Source organism: Vipera ursinii (genome assembly GCF_947247035.1).
Source record: "Vipera ursinii genome assembly, chromosome: 2".
NCBI lineage: Eukaryota > Metazoa > Chordata > Lepidosauria > Squamata > Viperidae > Vipera > Vipera ursinii.
In genome coordinates, this window is record NC_139513.1 from 21615084 (window position 1) to 21635512 (window position 20429).

At 43.3% G+C, this 20429-nt stretch overlaps 2 protein-coding genes across 6 annotated transcripts in view; one reads left to right on the top strand and one right to left on the bottom strand.

Moving 5' to 3' along the window:
* DDAH2 (DDAH family member 2, ADMA-independent) overlaps window positions 1–20429 on the bottom strand; it is a 285750-nt gene that overhangs the window by 130712 nt on the left and 134609 nt on the right. The gene's annotated exons all lie outside the window — the stretch shown is intronic.
* Window positions 1–20429, top strand: part of ABHD16A (abhydrolase domain containing 16A, phospholipase) — a 40457-nt gene that overhangs the window by 17198 nt on the left and 2830 nt on the right. For both annotated transcript variants that reach the window (XM_083356844.1, XM_083356845.1), the window contains 14 exons: window positions 1036–1122; window positions 2109–2194; window positions 3000–3073; window positions 3954–4058; window positions 5345–5459; window positions 6422–6523; window positions 8853–8916; window positions 11760–11809; window positions 13095–13218; window positions 14395–14499; window positions 17032–17095; window positions 18596–18652; window positions 18814–18876; window positions 19606–19682. In XM_083356844.1, the coding sequence (XP_083212970.1) occupies window positions 1036–1122; window positions 2109–2194; window positions 3000–3073; window positions 3954–4058; window positions 5345–5459; window positions 6422–6523; window positions 8853–8916; window positions 11760–11809; window positions 13095–13218; window positions 14395–14499; window positions 17032–17095; window positions 18596–18652; window positions 18814–18876; window positions 19606–19682 (1173 nt within the window). The remainder of the gene's footprint in view (window positions 1–1035; window positions 1123–2108; window positions 2195–2999; window positions 3074–3953; window positions 4059–5344; window positions 5460–6421; window positions 6524–8852; window positions 8917–11759; window positions 11810–13094; window positions 13219–14394; window positions 14500–17031; window positions 17096–18595; window positions 18653–18813; window positions 18877–19605; window positions 19683–20429) is intronic.

Sequence of the window (20429 nt, forward strand, 5' to 3'; positions counted from 1 at the left end):
AGGTCTGAGGTTCAGTTAGCCATAACCACAATGTGAGTCCAAAATTTCCATTGCTAAGTGAGACAGTGGTTAAATGAGCTTTGCCCCATTTTATGATCCCTCTTGCCACATTTGTTAAGCGAATCGCTGCAGTTGTTAAGTTAGCTGCACGGTGGTTAAGTGGATCAGGCTTCCCCATTGACTTGTCAGAAGGTCACAAAAGGTGATCACAGGACCCTGGGACACTGCAACCGTCATAAATATGAGGCAGTTGCCAAGCATCCGACTTTTGATCACATGATCATGGGAATTCTGCAACAGAACATTAAGTATGAAGAACGATCACAAGGTCAGTTTTTTCAGAGTCATTCTAACTTTGAATGGTCACAAAATGAATGGTTGTAACTCAAGGACCACCCGTATCAGCTTACAATGATAAAAGACACTCCAAAAATACTTGTGTTTCTAAAGATGGATATACAAGATATGTAGCTTCATCATTAGTGGTGTTCTTTTTTTATTTTTTATTGAAAGCTCATTTGACACAGACTTCTCAGTGGTGTCACCTTTGTCTTTAATTCCTCATCTTAACGGCTAGGTTAAATCATTCCTTTAACTGCAAATTACCAAATACATTCTGCGGTTTTTGCAACATCAAAATCATCTTCCGCCTGGTTTCTTTACGGAACGGGATTGTAACATATGTATATACAGGTGGATTGATGGGTAACGATTTTCCTCTTAAAGATGTGAATGCCATTTTGAAGTGTATTCCAAAATGGTAGAGTTGGACCATTTTTTAGGATGAGGAATAGCCAAGAAAGTTATATATTGCATTTTATCTTAGCTCGCTGAAAGTACGTTTCATTCACCTCACTTCTCATCCGGCTGGCTGGAAAGTCATAGAGTTGCCATCCTAGAACATCCAGAGGGCAGATTAGGGAAGTCAGTAATCAACCCCTCTCTTCCTGTTTAACAAAAAAAAATGCATTCTTAACCTTTGATGTGTCAACTGCTCATTCTGAACTCCTTCCCTATCTTCTCCTTTCTTTCCAGGGTATTTAACCATGCCGAAAGTTGTTGCTATTTCTCACTATGCCGGGACCATGCTACTACTCTTGGCTGGGATTGCCTGTCTAAGAGGTGTGCTTTGAGGGGTCTGGGTGGTGGATGGTGGGTCTGTAACTTCAGGAAGCCATACTTTGACTAGGTTTAGAAATAAGAGATCTCTGTGCTTATTCAGTTCTAACTTCTCTTCATGGTAATAATACAGGTAGTTCGTGACTTACAATCATATTCGGGAAGAGAATTTCAATCACTAAGTGATACAGTCATTAAGCCAAACATCATGGGAGCAGACCTGATTTTACAACCATTTTTTACCATGGTCTTTAGGCGAATCCCATGTTCATTAAGTGAATCTGTCTTCTCCAATTGACTTTGTTGTTGGAGGTTGGCTGGAAAAGTTGCGAAATGCGATCACATAACTGCAAGACGCTGCTACAGTCATAAATGTGAGCCTCTTGGCAATCGCCCAAATTGTGACAGGACCACAGGGGTGGTGTGACGACAGCTGTACCTTTTGAGGAGGGGTCATGAGTTACTTTATCCAAACCATTGTTAATCAAGTTGTCATAAATCAAGGACTGCCTGTAAAAGCAAGCCCGGGAGAAGCTTCTGTTCTAAACCTCAACAGTGAAGGGAAGGGGAGAGAGAACACAACTCTCTGGTGCAATAAATCAGGAAGCGAGGCGACCTGTTCAAATGGCAACAGGTTTAACGCTCTCTACAAGAATCTGAACTGCTAACCGTCAAAGCAAATTGGCCGCAAATAAGAGCCAATGGAATTTCAAGGTGGGCTGGACTTAGATCTCTTGTGGGTGCGAAGGGACTCAAGACTTATGATGCATTTGACCCCTCTCTCAGCCTCAGCCTGGTCATCTCTACTACATCACTAGAGACAACATTGATAGAAATAATAATAGTTGTGGTTGTTATGAGGACTGAAGGGTTGAGGAGGGATTCAAAGGGAAATGAAGTAGCACCACATGGGTCCCCTGGGTGGGAACCCTGAGCAAAATGGTCCATTTAGGGCCTCAGTCACTGAAAGGGTTCCGGCTTCTTTTCAGGCATCGGACGCTGGACGAACCCTCAGTACATCCATTTCATTACCGTCCTTGAAGATGCTCACCGGTATGGCACACCTGAACACAAGGTAAGAGGAGCTGTGGTTACGTGTTATTCGTGTCGTGTATGAAACTATTAGGGAAGCGGTGGCTCAGTGGGTTAGGACGCTGAGCTTGTCGATCAGAAGGTGGGCAGTTTGGCGGGTCGAATCCCGAGTGCCGCGTAACAGAGTGAGCGCCTGTTACGCGTCCCAGCTCCTGCCAACCTAGCAGTTCGAAAGCACGTAAAAAATGCAAGTAGAAAAATAGGGACCACTACGGTGGGAAGGTAACAGCGTTCCGTGCGCCTTTGGCGTCTAGTCATGCCGGCCACATGACCACGGAAACGTCCTCGGACAAGCGCTGGCTCTTTGGCTTTGAAACGGAGATGACCACCGGCCCCTAGAGTTGGAAACGTCTAGCACACATGTGCGGGGGAACCTTTACCTTTACCTATGAAATTATTAAATATGTGTGATTAGATTTTCATTTTAAGCAAAGGAAACCAAAATTAAAGTCCTAGTCAGAAACCAAGAAAGGTTTTATTTGTGTTGGCTGTTGCACACCTTCGTCGCTCAACCTTCAGCCTTAATGTTCATTCTCTTTTTAAGGAGACCAAATTTGGGGGTGGTTCAGACGTTGAAGAAAAGGGTTGCTTGTATTTTGTCCTGCATTCATCTAGTTCATTGAGAAGGTTCTCTGAACCTAGAAAGGGGAACTGTCCAAGCAGTCTAAACAAGGAAGGTTATTTTGTGACCGTCCACGAAAAAGAAGGGTACTGACTTCAGAGGTTGCATTAATCTCATACCACATGTTCTTTCTCATCCTTTTCTCTTTTCTGATTGTGCCTCACAGAAGAAACTTGCCGGCTACAATTTTGACTTCAGGAGCTGGCCTGTAGACTTTCGGTGGGACGAGTTCACGAGTCGGTGAGTTGACAGCGGGGAATAATTCTGTTCTTTCCTTCATTTTTGGTTGTCTCCTCTCCTTTCAAGTAGTGACAGAAAACTTGGCTGGGGTTGACAAAATGTATTATAGGGTGACAAATGTGAATTGAATGGAAAAATGCAGAGGAAAGTTGGCTGTTGCAGACATTGTATGTTTGTATGCAAAGAGTAGGTAGGGATTTACATATTAGCTAATCCTTCCTTCCTGATTCCTTGCCTTCTCCATCTCTTTTTTTCCCCTTCTTTCCTTCCTGCCTGCCTCCCTGCCTTCTCCATCCTTTCTTTCTTTCTTTCTTTCTTTCTTTCTTTCTTTCTTTCTTTCTTTCTTTCTTTCTTTCTTTTTTCTTTCTTTTTTTCTTTCTTTCTTTCCTTCCTGCCTTCTCCATCTCTTTTCCTTCTTTGCTTCCTTCCTTCCTGCTTCCCTGCCTCCTCCATCTCTTCTTTTCCTCCCTGCCTGCCTCTCTGCCTTCTCCCTCTCTTCTTTTCCTTCTTTCCTTTCTTTCTTTCCTTCCTTCCTTCCTTCCTTCCTTCCTTCCTTCCTGCTTCCCTGCCTTCATCTCTTTTTTTTTCCTTCCTGCCCGCCTCTCTGCCTTCTCTCTCTCTTCTTTTCTTTCCTTCCTTCTATGGCTGGCTAACTTTTTTGTGCTATATCTGGCCATTTGTTATAAATTTTGCATCAGCCAATATGTCCTCCCTCTGGATGATATATATGCCATTCTTTATTCTCCCAATGTTCTCAGCAATCCCTGGACAATGCACTCAGTGATCTGGCTTTCATGTGCTTTCTCTGTTGGTCTTGAAAGAAAATACACACAATCTTTCCCCTTGGGTGTTGAATTAAACAGTTTGGTCATACTTGCAGGTCAGATTCAAGGAATGTCTCCTTGTTGCAGTCAGAACCAAAGCACCGAAGTGCAGTCAATGGTTTTCTCCATGCGATCAAGAAGCTTCCCTGCCAAATTGCCAGGTATATGTCTTGTCTTGCTCCTGTTTTAGGCTTTGCGAAGCAGGTTAAACAGGGCTGAGGACACAAGAAAATTATACAATTTAAGGCAGATATCAAACACTATTTGAACTGATGGACATCTTCACAATGTAATCCAAATAGTCAATGACAAGGGATAATGAGCAGGTGCATCAGTTATGCTTTATAAAAGCCAAAGAACTTGGAGAGGAATTCTTTTCATGCTTATAGAGGAGATGATGGAGTATTAGTTACTGCTCTGCATTATTCGTTGACTTCATTGGGACTGGGGAAGCTTTATTTCTCCAGTGAAGCTCCGAAAATTGTGAGCTGACTCAAACTGAGTTGCAAAAGAAGCTGTCCAGTTTCATTTAAGTCTTACAAATAATGCACTGAACACAGCAAACATTATTCAATCAAGGGAATATTGTGATTATTCAGAGATGTCCAAGATAACCACCGTTATAACATATGTATGTACCTGCATTGCACCCTACTACTTTCAAAAACAAGAATGCTTAGTTTAAAAATGAGGCAGGTTTGCCTTTGCTGCGAAGTCCTGATAAATTGATCTCTTTGGAAAATTATTGTGAGCTGTGGAATAAGAAGAGAATTAGAATTAGAACGGAACAGAACAGAACAACAGAACAGAACAGAACAGAACAGAATAGAATAGAATAGAATTCTTTATTGGCTAAGTGTGATTGTACAGTCAAGGAATTTGTCTCTGGTGCATAAGCTCTCAGTGTACATACAAGCAACAAGTGATAAATCATGATCATAATCATAACATAAAATCATCATAAATCATAAGATACATATATCACAGGATACTCTACAATCAATCAACATAAACCATAATAGGGTACAAAATAAAAGCAATCTGTCAAGAGATCTTCATAGCTTGACACCAACATAAATCATGAGATACAAACAACAAAGTTATAGTCATAAGAAGCTAAGGAAATAGGCAATAGGAACGATGAGAAAGATAGTAGTAATACAGCCATACTAGGTAGTTTGACATCCCAGAGCATAAGACTTTGGGTTGTTTAGCAGAGTGGTGGCATGGGGGAAACAATTCTTTGTGTCTGGTTATTTTGGCGTGTAGTTCCCTACAGTATTGTCTTGAGGGAAGAAGTTGAAACAGTTTACGTTTCACAGGATGTGAAGGTTAAATGATTTGAGGTTTTCTGTGAGGTTATGGAACTCCTAGAATAAACTTTGGCAGGGAGATTGCCCAGTGCTGAGACTCCAGTCCTTCATTTTCCCCATGTATTTGTTGATAGCTTTATGGTGGCACATACCTTCGGACGGCGTATGCTCTACCCAGGCTCTGTCTACCTGTTGCAGAAGGCTCTGATGCCCATGTTACTTCAAGGACAGGCTCGGCTGGTGGAGGAAGTGAGTAAATATCAACTAGGAATTTAGGAATCTCAATTCCCAGACTTCTTTCCAGGCAATTTCTCATCCAAACGCAGGTAGTCCTCGATTTAATAACCATTTGTTTATTGACCATTTGAAGTTACGACAGCACTGAAAAAAGTGACTTATGACCATTTTTCACAATGACAGCCGTTGCAGCATTTCCCTCCCTTCCCCCCCCCCCCCAGTCACATAGACAAAATTCAGGTGCTTGGCAACTGAGTAGTAATAAGAGTAGTAGTAGTAGTAGTAGTAGTAGTAGTAGTAGTAAGAGCCTTGGTGGAGCAGTGGGCTAATGCCTCCTTAAGTAACACCAGCTGCCTGCAATTAGTGCAGGTTCGCATCCCACCAGGCTCAAGGTTGACTCAGCCTTCCATCCTTCCGAGGTAGGTAAAATGTGGACCCAGATTGTTGGGGGCAATTAAGCTGACTTTGTAATAATGCCGCTTGGGGTGTGTGTGTGAAAGCCCTAATAAGCAGGCATATACATAGAATGAAGGCTACTGCTAAGCTTGTAAGCCGCCCTGAGTCTTCGGAGAAGGGCGGGATATAAATGGAATTAAAATAAATAAATAAATTTATGAAGGTTGCGGTGTCGGATAGCCATGCAATCCCCGTTTGTGGCCTTCTGACAAGCAAAGCCAATGGGGAAGCCAGATTCATTTTACAACCGTGTCACTAATTTAACCGCTGCAGTGATTCACTTAACAACTGCGGTAAGAAAGTTTGCGAAATGGGGCAAAACTCACTGAAGAACTGTCTGGCAAGAGAAATGTTGGGCTCCGTTGTGGTCATAAGTCGAGGACTACCTGTGCAAAAATTAGAAATTAGTTTTTCCTGATTTGTTCCCCCCTATATGCTCCATCCTGTCTCTTTGGGAAGCTTAAAAGAAAGGCAGATGTTACTTCAACCCCAAATCAAGGCTGCCCTTCTCTTTGCAGTACAATGGAAGACGAGCAAAGTTGGCGGCTTGTGACGGAAACGAAATCGACACCATGTTCGTAGATCGAAGGGACACTTTGGAGCCTCAAGGCCGGAAACTAGTGAGTTGACACCAAGTCGTGGTTTAATTCACAAAAACTTTATTGATAAATCTGCCTTAGTTTCTCTCCCGCTCGTACTTCACAGTAAGAATGTACCAAAGTTACTAAGCTGCTAAAGAAAGACTTCTATTTCCCCTCACTGACATCAAAATCAAATGGCCTTCAAAGCAGGAACTATTCTTGATCTGTCTTTTATCATCCCATCGGCTCACCGATGTGGGAAAATGCCTGGTTGCCTATATTCATAAATTGTTACTTAATATGGTTGCTTCTTGGAGAAGCTGATCACCTCTGCAATTGTGTGGGAAAGTCTTCCCATCACTTGCTTTGCTTGAGGCGCCTCATGTTTCCACTTTGAAATTTTCCTCAGCAGCCGGGCAACAGATATCCCTGCCTAATAAACACTGGCAAAATCTAGGTTCAAGCTGTCCTACACTTAGAAGTTGGGCAGGACTTGCTATCAATCTGACTTTCTGTCTGAATACCAGTAAGCTACACTTTACCCTGTCTGAGATGCCTCGTAGAGTTGCCGTGGGGAGTATGCCCCTGAAAGATTGCTTATTTATTTATTTAAAGCATGCATATAGCCACTCATCTTCCCACCAATTCTGGGAGGCTCCCAGTAAGACGTTAAAACAACATATAAAATCGTATCATCATAAAATTCAACAGAATAACCAGAGTTGGAAGGGACCTTGGAGGTCTTCTAGTCCCGGGGTCTCCAACCTTGGCCACTTTTAAGACTTGTGGACTTCAGCTCTCAGAATTCCTCAGCCAGCCATGCTGAGAATTGAAGTCCACAAGTCTTAAAAGTAGCCAAGGATTGGAGACCCCTGTCCTAGTCCAAACCAAACCCATGCTCAGTTGGAAGAGACTTAGAGGCTTGCTAGTCCAACCCCCTGCTCAGGCAGGAAACACTAAACAGATTAAAACATTAAAAACAACACTAACCTGTTGCCAAGGCAAACTTCTAATGCACAGTCATCTGACCTTCTCTCAGCGCTTGGGAGGGAAAGCCAGGCCTTCAAAGCTTTCCAGAAACCTAGGAGGGTAGAGGCCTGCCCAACTTCAGTGGACAGATTGTTCCATAGGGTTGCTCAATCGCTCAGTGTTCTTGAGAAATCAGGGTAGCGTGCAAATCTAATCAAGTAACAACCGTAGGGAGTTGTGCAAATTAAGTTGATGTTTCCTGGCAGGATAATTTACGCTCCAGGGCGTCCTGCTGCTGTTGTGGTGAAGGCAAGGCAATTGTCTTCTCAAAGCAGGATCATCTCATCAGCCCCAGGCAACATGGCCACTTTTGGCTGTCCCTGGACAGCAGGGAAGACATTTAATACCTGTAGCCTTTGACTTACAGTAGTTTGTTAATGACCGTTCAGAAGTTACGGTAGCACTGAAAAAAGTGATTTATGACCATTTTTTCCCCACACTTAATAACCATTGCAGTATCCCTACGGTCACATGATCAAAATTCAGAGGCTTGGCAACTGACTCGTCTTTATGATGACGGTTGCAGTGTCCTGGAATCCTGCGATCACTTTTTGTGACCTTCTGACCCGCAAAGTCAATGGGAAAGCCAGATGAACCGCCGTGTTACTAACAACTGCAGTGGCTCACTTAACAACCGTGGCGATAAGTGGGGCAAAATTTATTTAATAAACTCTCTTACTTAGCATCAGAAATTGTGGGTCCAATTGTGGTTACGTGTCAAGGACTACCTGCACCAGAAAACTGCAGTGCCTCTCAAAGGAACGCTCTGGTTTCCTAACTGCAATGGCATCCTGTGCTATAGAAAGGTGCTGTAAAGCTTCATAGAGTAGAGGCCGCCAGGTGTTCCACATTTGGGGCACAATTGCCTCCTTTTGAGTAAGAAAAACCTTCCTTTGCATTTGCGGGAAATTTTAAGGTGTCAACTCAAGATCTAGGACCACTGAATGGTGTAAGGCATTAAGAGACCAAATGAAATGCACAAGATGATTTTATTTTATTTTCTTAAGTAATTCTTTGTTGCCAAACAAAAGCACCCATTGTTTTGTAGATAACTCAACCAAAAATAAACCTATTTGGGGTGGGCAATGGTTGCTCTGTATCTTTCCTGGAGAGATTGGTTGATCTTATTCCCAGGTCCTGCAACTGTTTCTGTTAAAGATGATTCCCATCAATATCCCAGTCTTTAGCACTATTTGGGTAGATCCAGCTACTTATTAAGCACAGGATGTTCATAGGCAGGAAGTAGGTGAAAACTTCCTGAATGCTGACTGGTTGCACAGTACATTTCCTGTTGTTTGCATTGCTGGCATGATAAGGTTCCTATTTTTGTTCTTTTCAGGTGATTTGCTGTGAAGGAAATGCAGGCTTCTATGAAGTAGGCTGTATCTCTACTCCTTTGGATGGTATGGTCCATCTCCCTCCATTGCATTATTTTCAAGGAAAAGGACTTTTAGATGAATTAATACGCTATTGATTATAGATTAACCTATCGATTAAGTGTATTTTATGTCCTGGAATTGAATTAAACCAATTAAATTAAATTCTCCTAAAACGATTGCAAGAAAAACTGAAATTCTAAAACGTTTCTGGGATTGAGCCAAATTGTGGGATATGTTTTCCATTCATATCCTGCGCTAGAATGCAGAAAGATTTTCTCTGCTAGTTTCTTTTAAATTGCTGGATTTCTTCCCTTTTAGCCTAGTCTGGTGTTAGACTGTCCAGCAGACAATCTCCCTTCATTTTGCACTTACAAAATCCATTTTTAATCTGGAAAAGCGGATGGTGTCTGGATGGAGTCTTAGAAACAGGGCTATGAAAATTAAGTCACTGGGAGACATCACCCCCAGCCAGAGAAGCAGTTCGGTTGCTTCAGAGCTTTAATTACCATGTTTCCCGGAAAATAAGATCCAACCGGAAAATAAGCTCTAGTGTCAACACTGCTAACATCGAATGTTATTGCTTGACAAGAGATGAAGAAGTAGCTATTTCATATGTTAAACTTGCATATTCCTTTAAGACTTATGTATTGCTTTAGTTTAAAATTGGGAGGAGGGAAGAGTAGGAATGCACTTTCAAGGCCATTTCTCTCTCTAAAGCAGATAAGGCTTTGCCGGTTCTTCTAAGGCAGGGGTCTTCAAACTTGGCCCTTTTATGACTTGTGGACTTCAACTCCCAGAATTCCTCAGCCATGCCTGGCTGAGGAATTCTGGGAGTTGAAGTCCACAAGTCATAAAAGGGCCAAGTTTGAAGACCCCTGTTCTAAGGGAAGGGAAACTGATTCTTTAAATTAACTGGAGAATATGATTAATGACAAAATTAGAAAGGTGGAAATTGTGTTTTAATATATTGTGCAAGGGGCGGAGATTTCAGATTCCAACTTCCTTTGAGCAAGCATTTGCCGGTGTATTAGGCTAATAAAGGACTTTTAAGGTAAACAGTGCCTCAGAGTCACTTGAAAAGCCCATAGGTCGGAAACTTGACACCTAGCATGAGTTTTCAGGATGCTCATAAGTCCCACCCTAAAAATAAGCCCCACCCTAAAAATAAGCCCCAGTTAAGGCCGTCAGCCAGACGGACACATTTAGTACTGTATTTCCTCGAAAATAAGCCCTGACCGGAAAATAAACCTTTTATTATTATTATTATTATTATTATTATTATTATTATTATTATTATTATTATTATTATTATTATTATTATTATTATTATTATTATTATTATAAATTTAATTTGTATACCGCCCTTCTCCCGAAGGACTCAGGGCGGTGAACAGGGCAATACATAAAAACAAGATACAAAAATTAAAAATTATTAAAAAGTAGTTAAACAATAGTGCCCATAATAAATTAATACAGATTAAAAGTTAAAATCCATTTATAAAATCCAACCCCGTCCCATCAGGCCAGGCCAGCTTGTTCAAAGAGATGGGTTTTAAGATCGCGCCGGAAGGAGCGGAGATCGGGCGCCATCCGGAGCTCGACTGGAAGATGGTTCCATAGATCCGGTGCACCCACAGAGAACGCCCTCCCCCTGGGGGCCACCAGTCGGCATTCTATGACCGGTGGCACCCTGAGGAGGCCCTCTCTGTGGAGCGTACTGGGCGGAGGGACACATTCCACAAGAATGTGTCTTGTGGAACAAAAATTAATATAAAACCCAGTCTTATTTCCGGGGAAACACAATATATACTTGCATGGTCAACCACCTGATGTTTTGTACTTTCGGGTCCTGTCTGGATTTCCTGAACTGAAGTAAGGGAGTGATGGAGACATGTTCTATCACAGCGGTCCCCAGCCTTTGCTGCTTGCTGCCACGGCTGGGAGGGAAGGGAACCGGACTGTGCAATCAGCAGGCCAGTGTGTGTGCACGCATGCGCAGCTCAATTCACACAAGCGGTGGGCCAATGCGCACCTGCATGCACACCCAGTTCGACCGCAAGTGGAGATGTGTGCGCATGCGCACCAGCCTGCCACTCAAGCAAATCGAGCAGCGCACAGTTTGCGCATGCACTCCAGCCTGCCACTCGCACGGCCTGGTTGCAAATAGGCCACAGCCCAGTAATGGGCAACTGCCCAGGGGTTGGGAACCCCTCTTCTATCATGCCTCTCTGGGCATTGCAGCAGTGTAGGGAACTGCTGAATCATGTTCAGGGCAAATCTCCATACAGTGCTTGGGAAGTTACAGGTAGTCCTTGCTTAATAAGCAGTCACTTAGCAACCATTCAAAGTTAGAACAGACCTCCCCGGAGCGACTTACCACCCAGTTGCAGAGTTCCAGTGATTGCATTTGGGGCACTTGGCAACCAGCTCATTGAAGAAAACAAGCTTGCATCACAACTGCGGCTTTCGCTTAACAACCACTGCAACAAAGGTTGTAAGGTCAGGCATGGTCACAACATGCTGATCCGCTGAATGACGGCCACAATTTATGACCATAATTCCAGACTCAATGATGGTCATAAGTCAAGGACTACCTCTACAGATGCCAAATCATTATACCTGCTTTAGGACCAGGTAGAGTTGATGTTGTGTAAGGATCCTGCTTTCTTTCTTCTTTTTTTAACGCTAGATGGCTCCTTCTTCATCATCTCCTGCTTGAGTAGGGGGTTGGACTAGAAGATCTCCAAGATCCTTCGCAGCTCCATTCTGATTGCTTGATGGTTCTTTTTTTTTTTTGGTAGCTGGGATTCTAGTTATCACTGATCTTTCCTTTCCCAGCTGATTTTTTTTTCCTTCTGTCTTAATAGCTGGATATTCTGTGCTGGGATGGAATCATCCTGGGTTTGCAGGCAGCACGGTAAGTTATTCTGAGATTTATCTCAGATTATTTTTGAGTTCTGCAGTAACTAGTCTCTTAAGAAATCTGATATAGACCTCTCCGTTCAGTAACATATTGGCTGTATTGCAGACCAACGAGCTAATAAACCAAACCAATTAATATTTGGATCAAAAAAATGTAAAAGTATTATTTGCTAGGCTGAAACAACGGTCTTGCTATTTACGTGAAGTAAATGTGAGTAATTCAATTTCCCACTGCTGTCTGCTCTGCCCTGAATATCTTTTGCTTCCTCTTTGAAGAAGCTTAATAATAGTAATTGTTGATCTCTAATGGGAAAACCCAAGAATATTTATCTTTAAAGAGATTCACTCGGACTTATAGAAGACAAGAAAGGTTGAGAGCCCTTAAATACTAAATACTAGCATTTAACAAATGCTAAAATCCAGGGAAATGAAATCAAGCATTTTTTTATCTGAGAAATCTAAAAACCTACAGTACATAACGTAGAAGAAGGGATCAACCTGTTCTCCAAAGCACCTGAGGGCAGGATAAGAAGCAATAAATGGAAACTAATCAAGGAGAGAATCATCCTAGAACTAAGGAGAAATTCCTTACAGTGAGCACAATCAATCAGCGGAGCAACTTGCCTCCAGAAGTCGTGAATGCTCCAACACTGGAAGTTTTCAAGAAGAGACTGGACAGCCATTTGTCTAAAAGGGTATAAGGCTTCCTGCCTGAGCAAGAGGAGTGGACTAGAAGACCTCTAATGTCCCTTTCAACTCTGTTATTCTGTTACAATGCCCAATATTTATTCTTTGTCCTTCTACAAGAAGAGGAACCAATCAAATCATTTCAGTGGTTTACATATAGCTAGAAATAATGTTTTTTTCCCCTCATTTTGGGCATGCACACACATTCTGCAAAATATTAGGTGTTTTTTTCCCCCCTAGAGTACCACTATGCAGTACCGTATTTTTCAGCGTATAAGATGACCCGGCGTATAAGACGACCCCCCAACTTTTGAGAAGATTTTCATGGGTTAAAAAGTTGTCTTATACGCCGGAAAATACGGTAGCATTATCCCGTTCCTATGTATGGATTTATATCCTAGTTTTTGTAAGGGCAAAAATGGGTGGGCTGCGAATGACAAGCAAGGCTCTTGGGAAGGGATTTTCATAGAAAAGAAAAGAAAAAAGGAAGAAGAGAGGAAACCCCTAGTTTTTCCCCTCAGGCATGGCCTGTCTTTCGTGGTCTCCCTACTCCCAGCAGCTTTGCATTAACTGTTTTCCTCACATGTCTACAGGGAGTGCCACTGCCACAGAATGAGGCCAACGCCATGGATGTGGTGATGCAATATGCCATCCACCGCTTGGGCTTCCTTCCTGAAGACATTATCCTCTATGCCTGGTCCATTGGGGGCTTCACAGGTATCACATAACATGGCCGAGAAGAAACTAGGAATTCCTAGCAGAAGGGAGAGGTTGGAAAGAGGGAGGCAGTATTTCTCAACCTTGGCAACTTTTAAGATATGTGGACTTCAACTCCCAGAATTCCCCAGCCAGCATTCTGGGAGATGAAGTCTACACATTATAAAGTTTGCCAATGTTAAGAAACTGGAGGGGGCATATTGGCAAACCAGAGTGGGATAGATGTAGAGAATTGTAAACAATTGGGATTAGGTAGGACAAGTTGTATCTTTCTTGGACAGACTACCTAGTGGATCTTGTAAGCCTTAGGTACAGCGCCAAGCCCCTCAGACACTGCCACCATGTTGTCATTTTAGTAAATGAAAAGGAGTAAAATAATAGATTGTGTGGGGGATAATATAAACAGTGTTTAATTTAACACAGATTTCATTCAACTTCGATTTGTATTTAAATGGTTTGTTTCATTCTATCTCAACTCCTTTCTCAGTCTTAGCCTCCATTTGTTTGTCAATGTCATCCCTACAAGGGTAGACTTTTATGCGTTTGTTGCCTTGACAACAAATCTTCCTTCTGTCGAAGTATATCTCTACAGCTGCACTGCTGTCCTTGGTGTGAAACCCCCAGGCCAAGTGTGGTTTTCAGCCTGAACTAAAAGTTAGACACCTTGGATTTTAGGAGGTGCCCATCTTGAGGCATACAGAATTTGCATTCCCAAGTTCACGCATCTGGAAAAGGATTTGGTGCCCTAGATGAAATATCCAAACAGAATCCTTTCCGATAGTAATCATGCTCAACCCACTGATTGCCCCTGTTATATATTAATGGAAACAAGGTTCGTCATACCTTGTTGGCCCTGTAATGAACATAAAGAGATTAAGAGTTTGAAATGATCCGATTTTGAGGGGGACATGAGATCAATTCAAGGCGGAACAATTGAAGTATTGGGGAGGAAGCTGACAGTGGGGTGGGAGCAGGTGATTTTAAAGCCGCGGGTGGCAATCTATAACATTCCAGATGATTCTGGACTACAGTATCTCTCTTAGAAACATTTTCAGTGGTGAGAAAGGCAGGTAGAGAAGCCACAGATGTCCTACTTGTTTCTGATTTCATGATGTGCCTGTTTGGGTTCCATCTCTCCCTAAATAATGAATTTTTCTTCCTCCTTGCACCCAACAGCCACATGGGCAGCCATGTCTTACCCTGATGTCAGTGCCATCATCCTGGATGCCTCATTTGATGACCTCATTCCTCTAGCTCTCAAGGTCATGCCGGAAAGCTGGAGTAAGGGGAAGAACAAGAAATGGACCCTTCTTTACAGTCCAATGGTTTCACCTGTTTTGAATCTGTTTCAAGACTTCTAAATGGTTCAGTCCATGAGACAGTTAAAAAAAAAATCTTGGGACGATAAGAGCTGAACCAACTTCTTCCTTTTAACCACTAAGTTAGTTCTCTTTTCCCCTGGTGGATTGTGTTTCGTTCCCTTCCCTTGTCATCTTGGGAGTGTTTTATTATCCTGTCACTTTGGTATCAGCTTGTAGGTTGAAATTCTGGTTTTACAACATTGCTATCGTTCAGTGTATTATGTTGTAGATGTCATGGAGCTATGAAATCCCCAGTCCTGAGTAGCTGCTATGTTTAGAAATGGTTTAGTTTGGAATTCTTTTCATTTCTTTCTTTTCCTGTCTTCTGCTTTAACCACGATGGAGGTTGGTGGATGTGTAAACTTCACTGCTCGGTCTTGTTTCTCGTTTGTGTGATTCGCAACTGGTGGTGATTAGATTCTTGACAGGATTTTCCCTTCGATGGCAATGGCCACTGAGATACACAGTGTTCTTGTAATGTTCGTTTACAAATGTACAGGTTGAGCAGATAAGCATTCAGCCAGGGAGGCCAGAATTGTGAAGTGCCAAGTTAAGGCTGCATGTTCATTTAGGGCAGGGGTAGGCAACCTTGGCTCTTTTATCATTTGTGGACTTCAACTCCCAGAATTCCTGAGCCAGCCATGCTGAGGGGAAAGGGAGAGGTTTCCAAGCTGAGCCATGCTGACTGAGGAATTCTGGGAGTTGAAGTCCACGAGTCATTAAAGAGCCAAGGTTGCCTACCCCTGGTTTAGGGGTAAGGCCCACTGATTTAAAAGGAACTTGGTGGAAGACAGACAACACCTGTTATTTTTACAGATTGTTCTGTCTCCTTCCATGCTCTCTATACAAACTGCCAGAGAGTCATTGCGATGTAGTCGTGGGACAGGTGATAGGATAGCACCAAGGAGAACCAGGTTGATGTCTATTCTTACTGGATGACTTTGGGCCATTCCTTACTCTTAGCCCAGCCAGATTCACAGGGTGGTGGTTGCACAGATTAAATTGGGGGAAGGCAGGGTGCAGTGTCTGCCATCTTGGGCTAAGGAGAGAGATCTTACTAGACCTGTCAATGTTGCACACTTTCACCTACCGTTGTTTTAACTGGTGGTGCCAGGGTTTGGACCTGAGGCTACCTACCTACAATTTCTGCGCTCTTCTGCTGAATGGTGGCATCCTTTGTGCGAGGATAGTATGGTCAGGATTATCCTTCATGCAAGTAGTCCTCAACTTACAACCATTTGTTTAGTGACTATGGCAGTGAAAAAGTGACTTATGATCAATATTAGAATTGTAAGCCACCAGGATCAGTGAGTTGCACAACTCTAAAAATTGAGTGAATAAATCAATTCAAATAAATAAATCCTGATACTTATCACCATCGCAGCATCCCCATGATCACATGATCAAAATCCCAGATGCTTGGCGACCAGCATATATTTACGATAGTTGCAGTGTTCCAGGGTCATGTGATTGCCATTTGCAACCTTCCCAACTGGCTTCCGACAAGTAATCAATTGAGGAAGCTGGGTTCATATACCAACCATGTGCTTCACTTAAGAACTGCAGTGATCCACTTAACAACCGTGGCAAAAAGGTTGTAAAATAGGGTATGACTCACTTAGCAATGGAAATTTTGATCCCAGTTGTGGTCATAAGCCAAGGACCAGCAGTATTTGTGCCAGCCCTTTGCATCCATGACTTAATGCAGATAGTCCCCAAATTACGACCACAATTGAGGCCCAAAATTTCTGTTAAGTGAGACATTTGTTACGTGAGTTTTTTATGACCTTTCTTGCCACAATTGCTAAGTGAATCACTGCAACTGATAAGTTATTAACCCAGTTGTTAAGTGAATCTGATTTCTGTATTGACTTTGCTTGTCAGAAGGTCACAAAAGGTGATCAATGACCCTGGGACACTGCAACGGTCATAAACACGAGTCAGTTGCCAAGCCTCTGAATTTTGATCACGTGATCATGGGGATGCTGCAAAGATCGTAACTGAAAAACAGTCATAAGTCACATTTTTCAATGCCGTTGTAACTTTAAACGGTCTACCTGTATACTGGGGTTGCGTACAGACTATTTGTTGGTGTTTGTCAAGATCCATTGTGAAAAGCATTGTGTAGAACAGGGGTCCTCAAATTCGGCCCTTTTAAGACTCATGGACTTCAACTCCCAGAATTCCTCAGCCAGGCACGCTGGCTGAGGAATTCTGGGAGTTGAAGTCCATGAGTCCTAAAAGGGCCGAGTTTGAGGACCCCTGGTGTAGAAGCTTTTGCATCCCTTGTCTGCAAGATCCTTACAAAACCCATTATTTCAAAATGGGTTAAGCTGATTAGCTGGAGGTGGTGGAGAGCAATTTATTTTAAAAGCTATGTGAAATTGGTTTGGGTTAGAGACTTACTTGCTGGGCAGAAAGGTGATATAATGTTCTCCTCTTTGTTCCACAGGAAGCTTGGTCACCCGGACAGTCAGACAGCACTTAAACCTGAACAACGCAGAGCAGCTCTGCAGGTAGGCCCCTCAGAGGAGGAAACCCCACGGAGCAGAGGCATTGCCAGAAGAGTGTCAGATGATGCCATTAGATTAGATTCTGGCTAATTTTTAAAGTCAAAATATCCTTTGGTTATTTTGGACCACCACTCCAGCCAGTGAGTGGCCAGATAGCCCAAAACATCTGGCCAGAAGCAGGTTTCCCCTCTTTTGTTTTAACCCATTGGGGCAAGTGGAAGTGAATATTAGCCAAGGAGCTGTCTATTAATTTCATCATAGCAAAGATTCAGTTCTGGAATCTACAGTTCTGGACTTGTGGACTTCAACTCCCAGAATTCCTGAGCCAGCCGTGGCTGGCTCAGGAATTCTGGGAGTTAAAAGTCCACAAGTCATAAAAGGGCCATCATTCCCCACCCATCGTCTAGAACAGGGGTCTTTAAAGTCGGCCCTTTTATGACTCATGGACTTCAATTCCCAGAATTCTTCAGCCAGGTACTCTGGCTGAGGAATTCTGGGAGTTGAAGTCCCCGAGTCATAAAAGGGCCGAGTTTGAAGACCCCTGGTCTAGAAGATACCAGGCAAAAAAAGAATTTCTATAGTGGGTTCTATGGAGAATGCAGAATTGAAGAGATCAGAACTTCTTACCATGGAAAGTTCTTCCTAGTTCTTTTTGCCCTTTTGACTTTTCAGCTTCTGGTGTTTACCATTCTTCCAAGCGGCAAGTTTCCCCCTTAAAACTCCCCGCTTGAAACCTTTTGAAGCAAAATACAGGTAGTCCTCCATTTACAACGGTTCATTTAGTGACCGTCCCAGTTTACAACAGCACTGGGGAAAAATGCGACTTATGACCGTTTTTCCACAGTTACAACAACCTTTGCAGCATCCCCATGATCGTGCGATTAAAATTCAGACGCTTGGCTACTGGTTCATATTTGTGACCATTGCTGTGCCCCAAGGTCATGTGATCCCATTTTGCAACCTCCTGACAAGCAAAGTCAATGGGGGAGCCAGATTCACTTGAGAAGCGGGTTACTAACTTACTGATTGCAGCGATTCGCTTTACAACTGTGGCAAGAAAGGTCACGAAATGGGGCCAAACGCCCAACAAACGTCTCACTTAACAACGGAAATTTGGGTCCCAGTTGTGGTCGTAAGTCAAGGACTGCCTGTATTTTGCAGAACCCCCTGTATTGTCCCTTTGCTCTCCCCTTCCAAGTATGCTAAAATAAAAGGTAATTCTCCCTTTTATCCAAAGCTGGCAACTGTCAGTTTTCAAGTCGGAAATTAAAGCTGCTTGCTTCGAACGGGGTGATATGGCATTGATAAGCAACAATAACAGGGACATGAAAAGAGCCCCCTCAGGCGTTGCCTGGGCAACAGTGATGTCACCGGCTAATCCTTTCAACCCGGAAGTGCCTTGGTAGCTGCTTCCGACATGAATGTTTGTAGCAAATTCATATGGAATGTCCTGGCTTAGCTCCGTATTTAAAAAAAAAGGTCTCCCTGTGGCCTCCTTTTCAGGTATCAGGGTCCCGTGTTGCTGGTCCGCAGAACCAAAGATGAGATCATCACCACCACGTGAGTACAATAGAAACCAAGGAAAATTGCCCAGATGTCCACCCAGCCGTGCCAACTTGGTTGGGGCAGTAAATAAACATAGCTTTCATGTAACAGTAGCCCTTTAGAGTAAGGAAGGTCCGTGGCATTAATTCTCCCATTTTTTATTCCTGTCCTCCTAGGGTTCCTGAAGACATAATGTCTAACAGAGGGAATGACTTACTGCTAAAGTTACTACAGCACAGGTAAATAGAAGATAGATGGAGAATCGAGCCTTTCCAATTAGATCTCCGATTATATTGCGTTTCATCTGCCAGATTTTTCCTAGCGAAATCAGTTTTCGGGAATAGGCGACATTTTCGTGTGTTTTCCACCCAATATGTCAGGAAAGCACACTTGTCAGTTTTCAGCAAGAAAATCCAATGCTTGAGGGTGGGAGAATCCAGAGGCCGCAAAAATAGGTTTGTGTAGAACTGAACATGTTAGTTGACCACTTTGAGGAAAGGTTTATAAGTACAGGTAGTCCTCGATTTGCGACCACCATTGAGCCCAACATTTCTGTTGTTCAGTGAGACATTAGTTAAGTGAGTTTGGCCCCTTTTTATGACCTTCCTTGCCCCATTTGTTAAGTGAATCACTACAGGTTTTTAAGTTAGTAACCCGGTTGTTATATGAGTCTGGCTTCCCCCTTGACTTTAGCTTGTCAGAAGGTCACAAAAGTTGATCACATGACCCCCGGGACATTGCAAGCGTCATAAATATGAGTCAGTTGCCAAGCATCTGAATTTTGATCACATGACCACGGCGATGCTGCAAAGGTTGTGTGAAAAATGATCATGAAGTCAACATTTTCAGGGCCCTTGTAACTTTGAACGGTCACTAAACGAACTGTTGTAAGTCAAGGAGTACCTGTAGATTTTTGTCTGGGCTGGAAGCTGACGGGATTTTATCTCAACAACTGCTACCTGCCCTAGGTATCCCAAAATCATGACTGAAGAAGGCATCAGAATTGTCCGGGAATGGTTGGAAGCTTCTACACCCATGGAAGAAGGTAACATGGTCAAAACCTAAACCCCCAGATGGATGACATGATGAGGCTTGTCTTGACAGGTGCCAGAGCTGCTGTAGGTTTGGGTGATTCATATTAACCACCTTGTGAAGGAATTCTTGATCCCAACACGAGACAGTTTCAGGAACAGGCATTGGTTACTCAACGGAAAGGGTTAGAAATGTTAGAAGAAGATCTATCCCAAAGGCGAATGGCAGAATTAAAATTGGAATGTTGCTGTGATGCTACCCAGATAAAACCTCTAATGCAAGGGTGTCAAACTCAATTTCATTGAGGGCCGCATCAGCATTGCGGTTGCCCTCAGGGGGCTGGGTGGGCGTGGCCTACTGGGTGGGCATGGCCTACTGGGTGGGCGTGGCTAGAGTGCGTATGGCCTACTGGGTGGGCGTGGCCAGCTCTACATCGTTCGCATCAAGGGTGCCTATGGAGGCCTAGGCAGGAGTGGGACAGGGGATCTGAGGGTCTCTGGCAGAAGGAGGGTCTCTGGGCCAGGGCCAAGGCAGTGGGGGCCGTTCCCTCACTGTTTCCAGGATGGCTTCGCGGGCCACATGAAACTGCTTCGCGGGCCGGATCCGGCCCCCGGGCCTTGTGTTTGACATGTCTGCTCTAATGCGTGCAAGAGAACTACAAGACATCTTTCCAAAATATATCTCCAGATGCAGCTCTGTAGAATGTTTTAATGGTTGGTTTTATTCTATGATGTCCAGAGTCACTTTGCGTGGGAGGGAG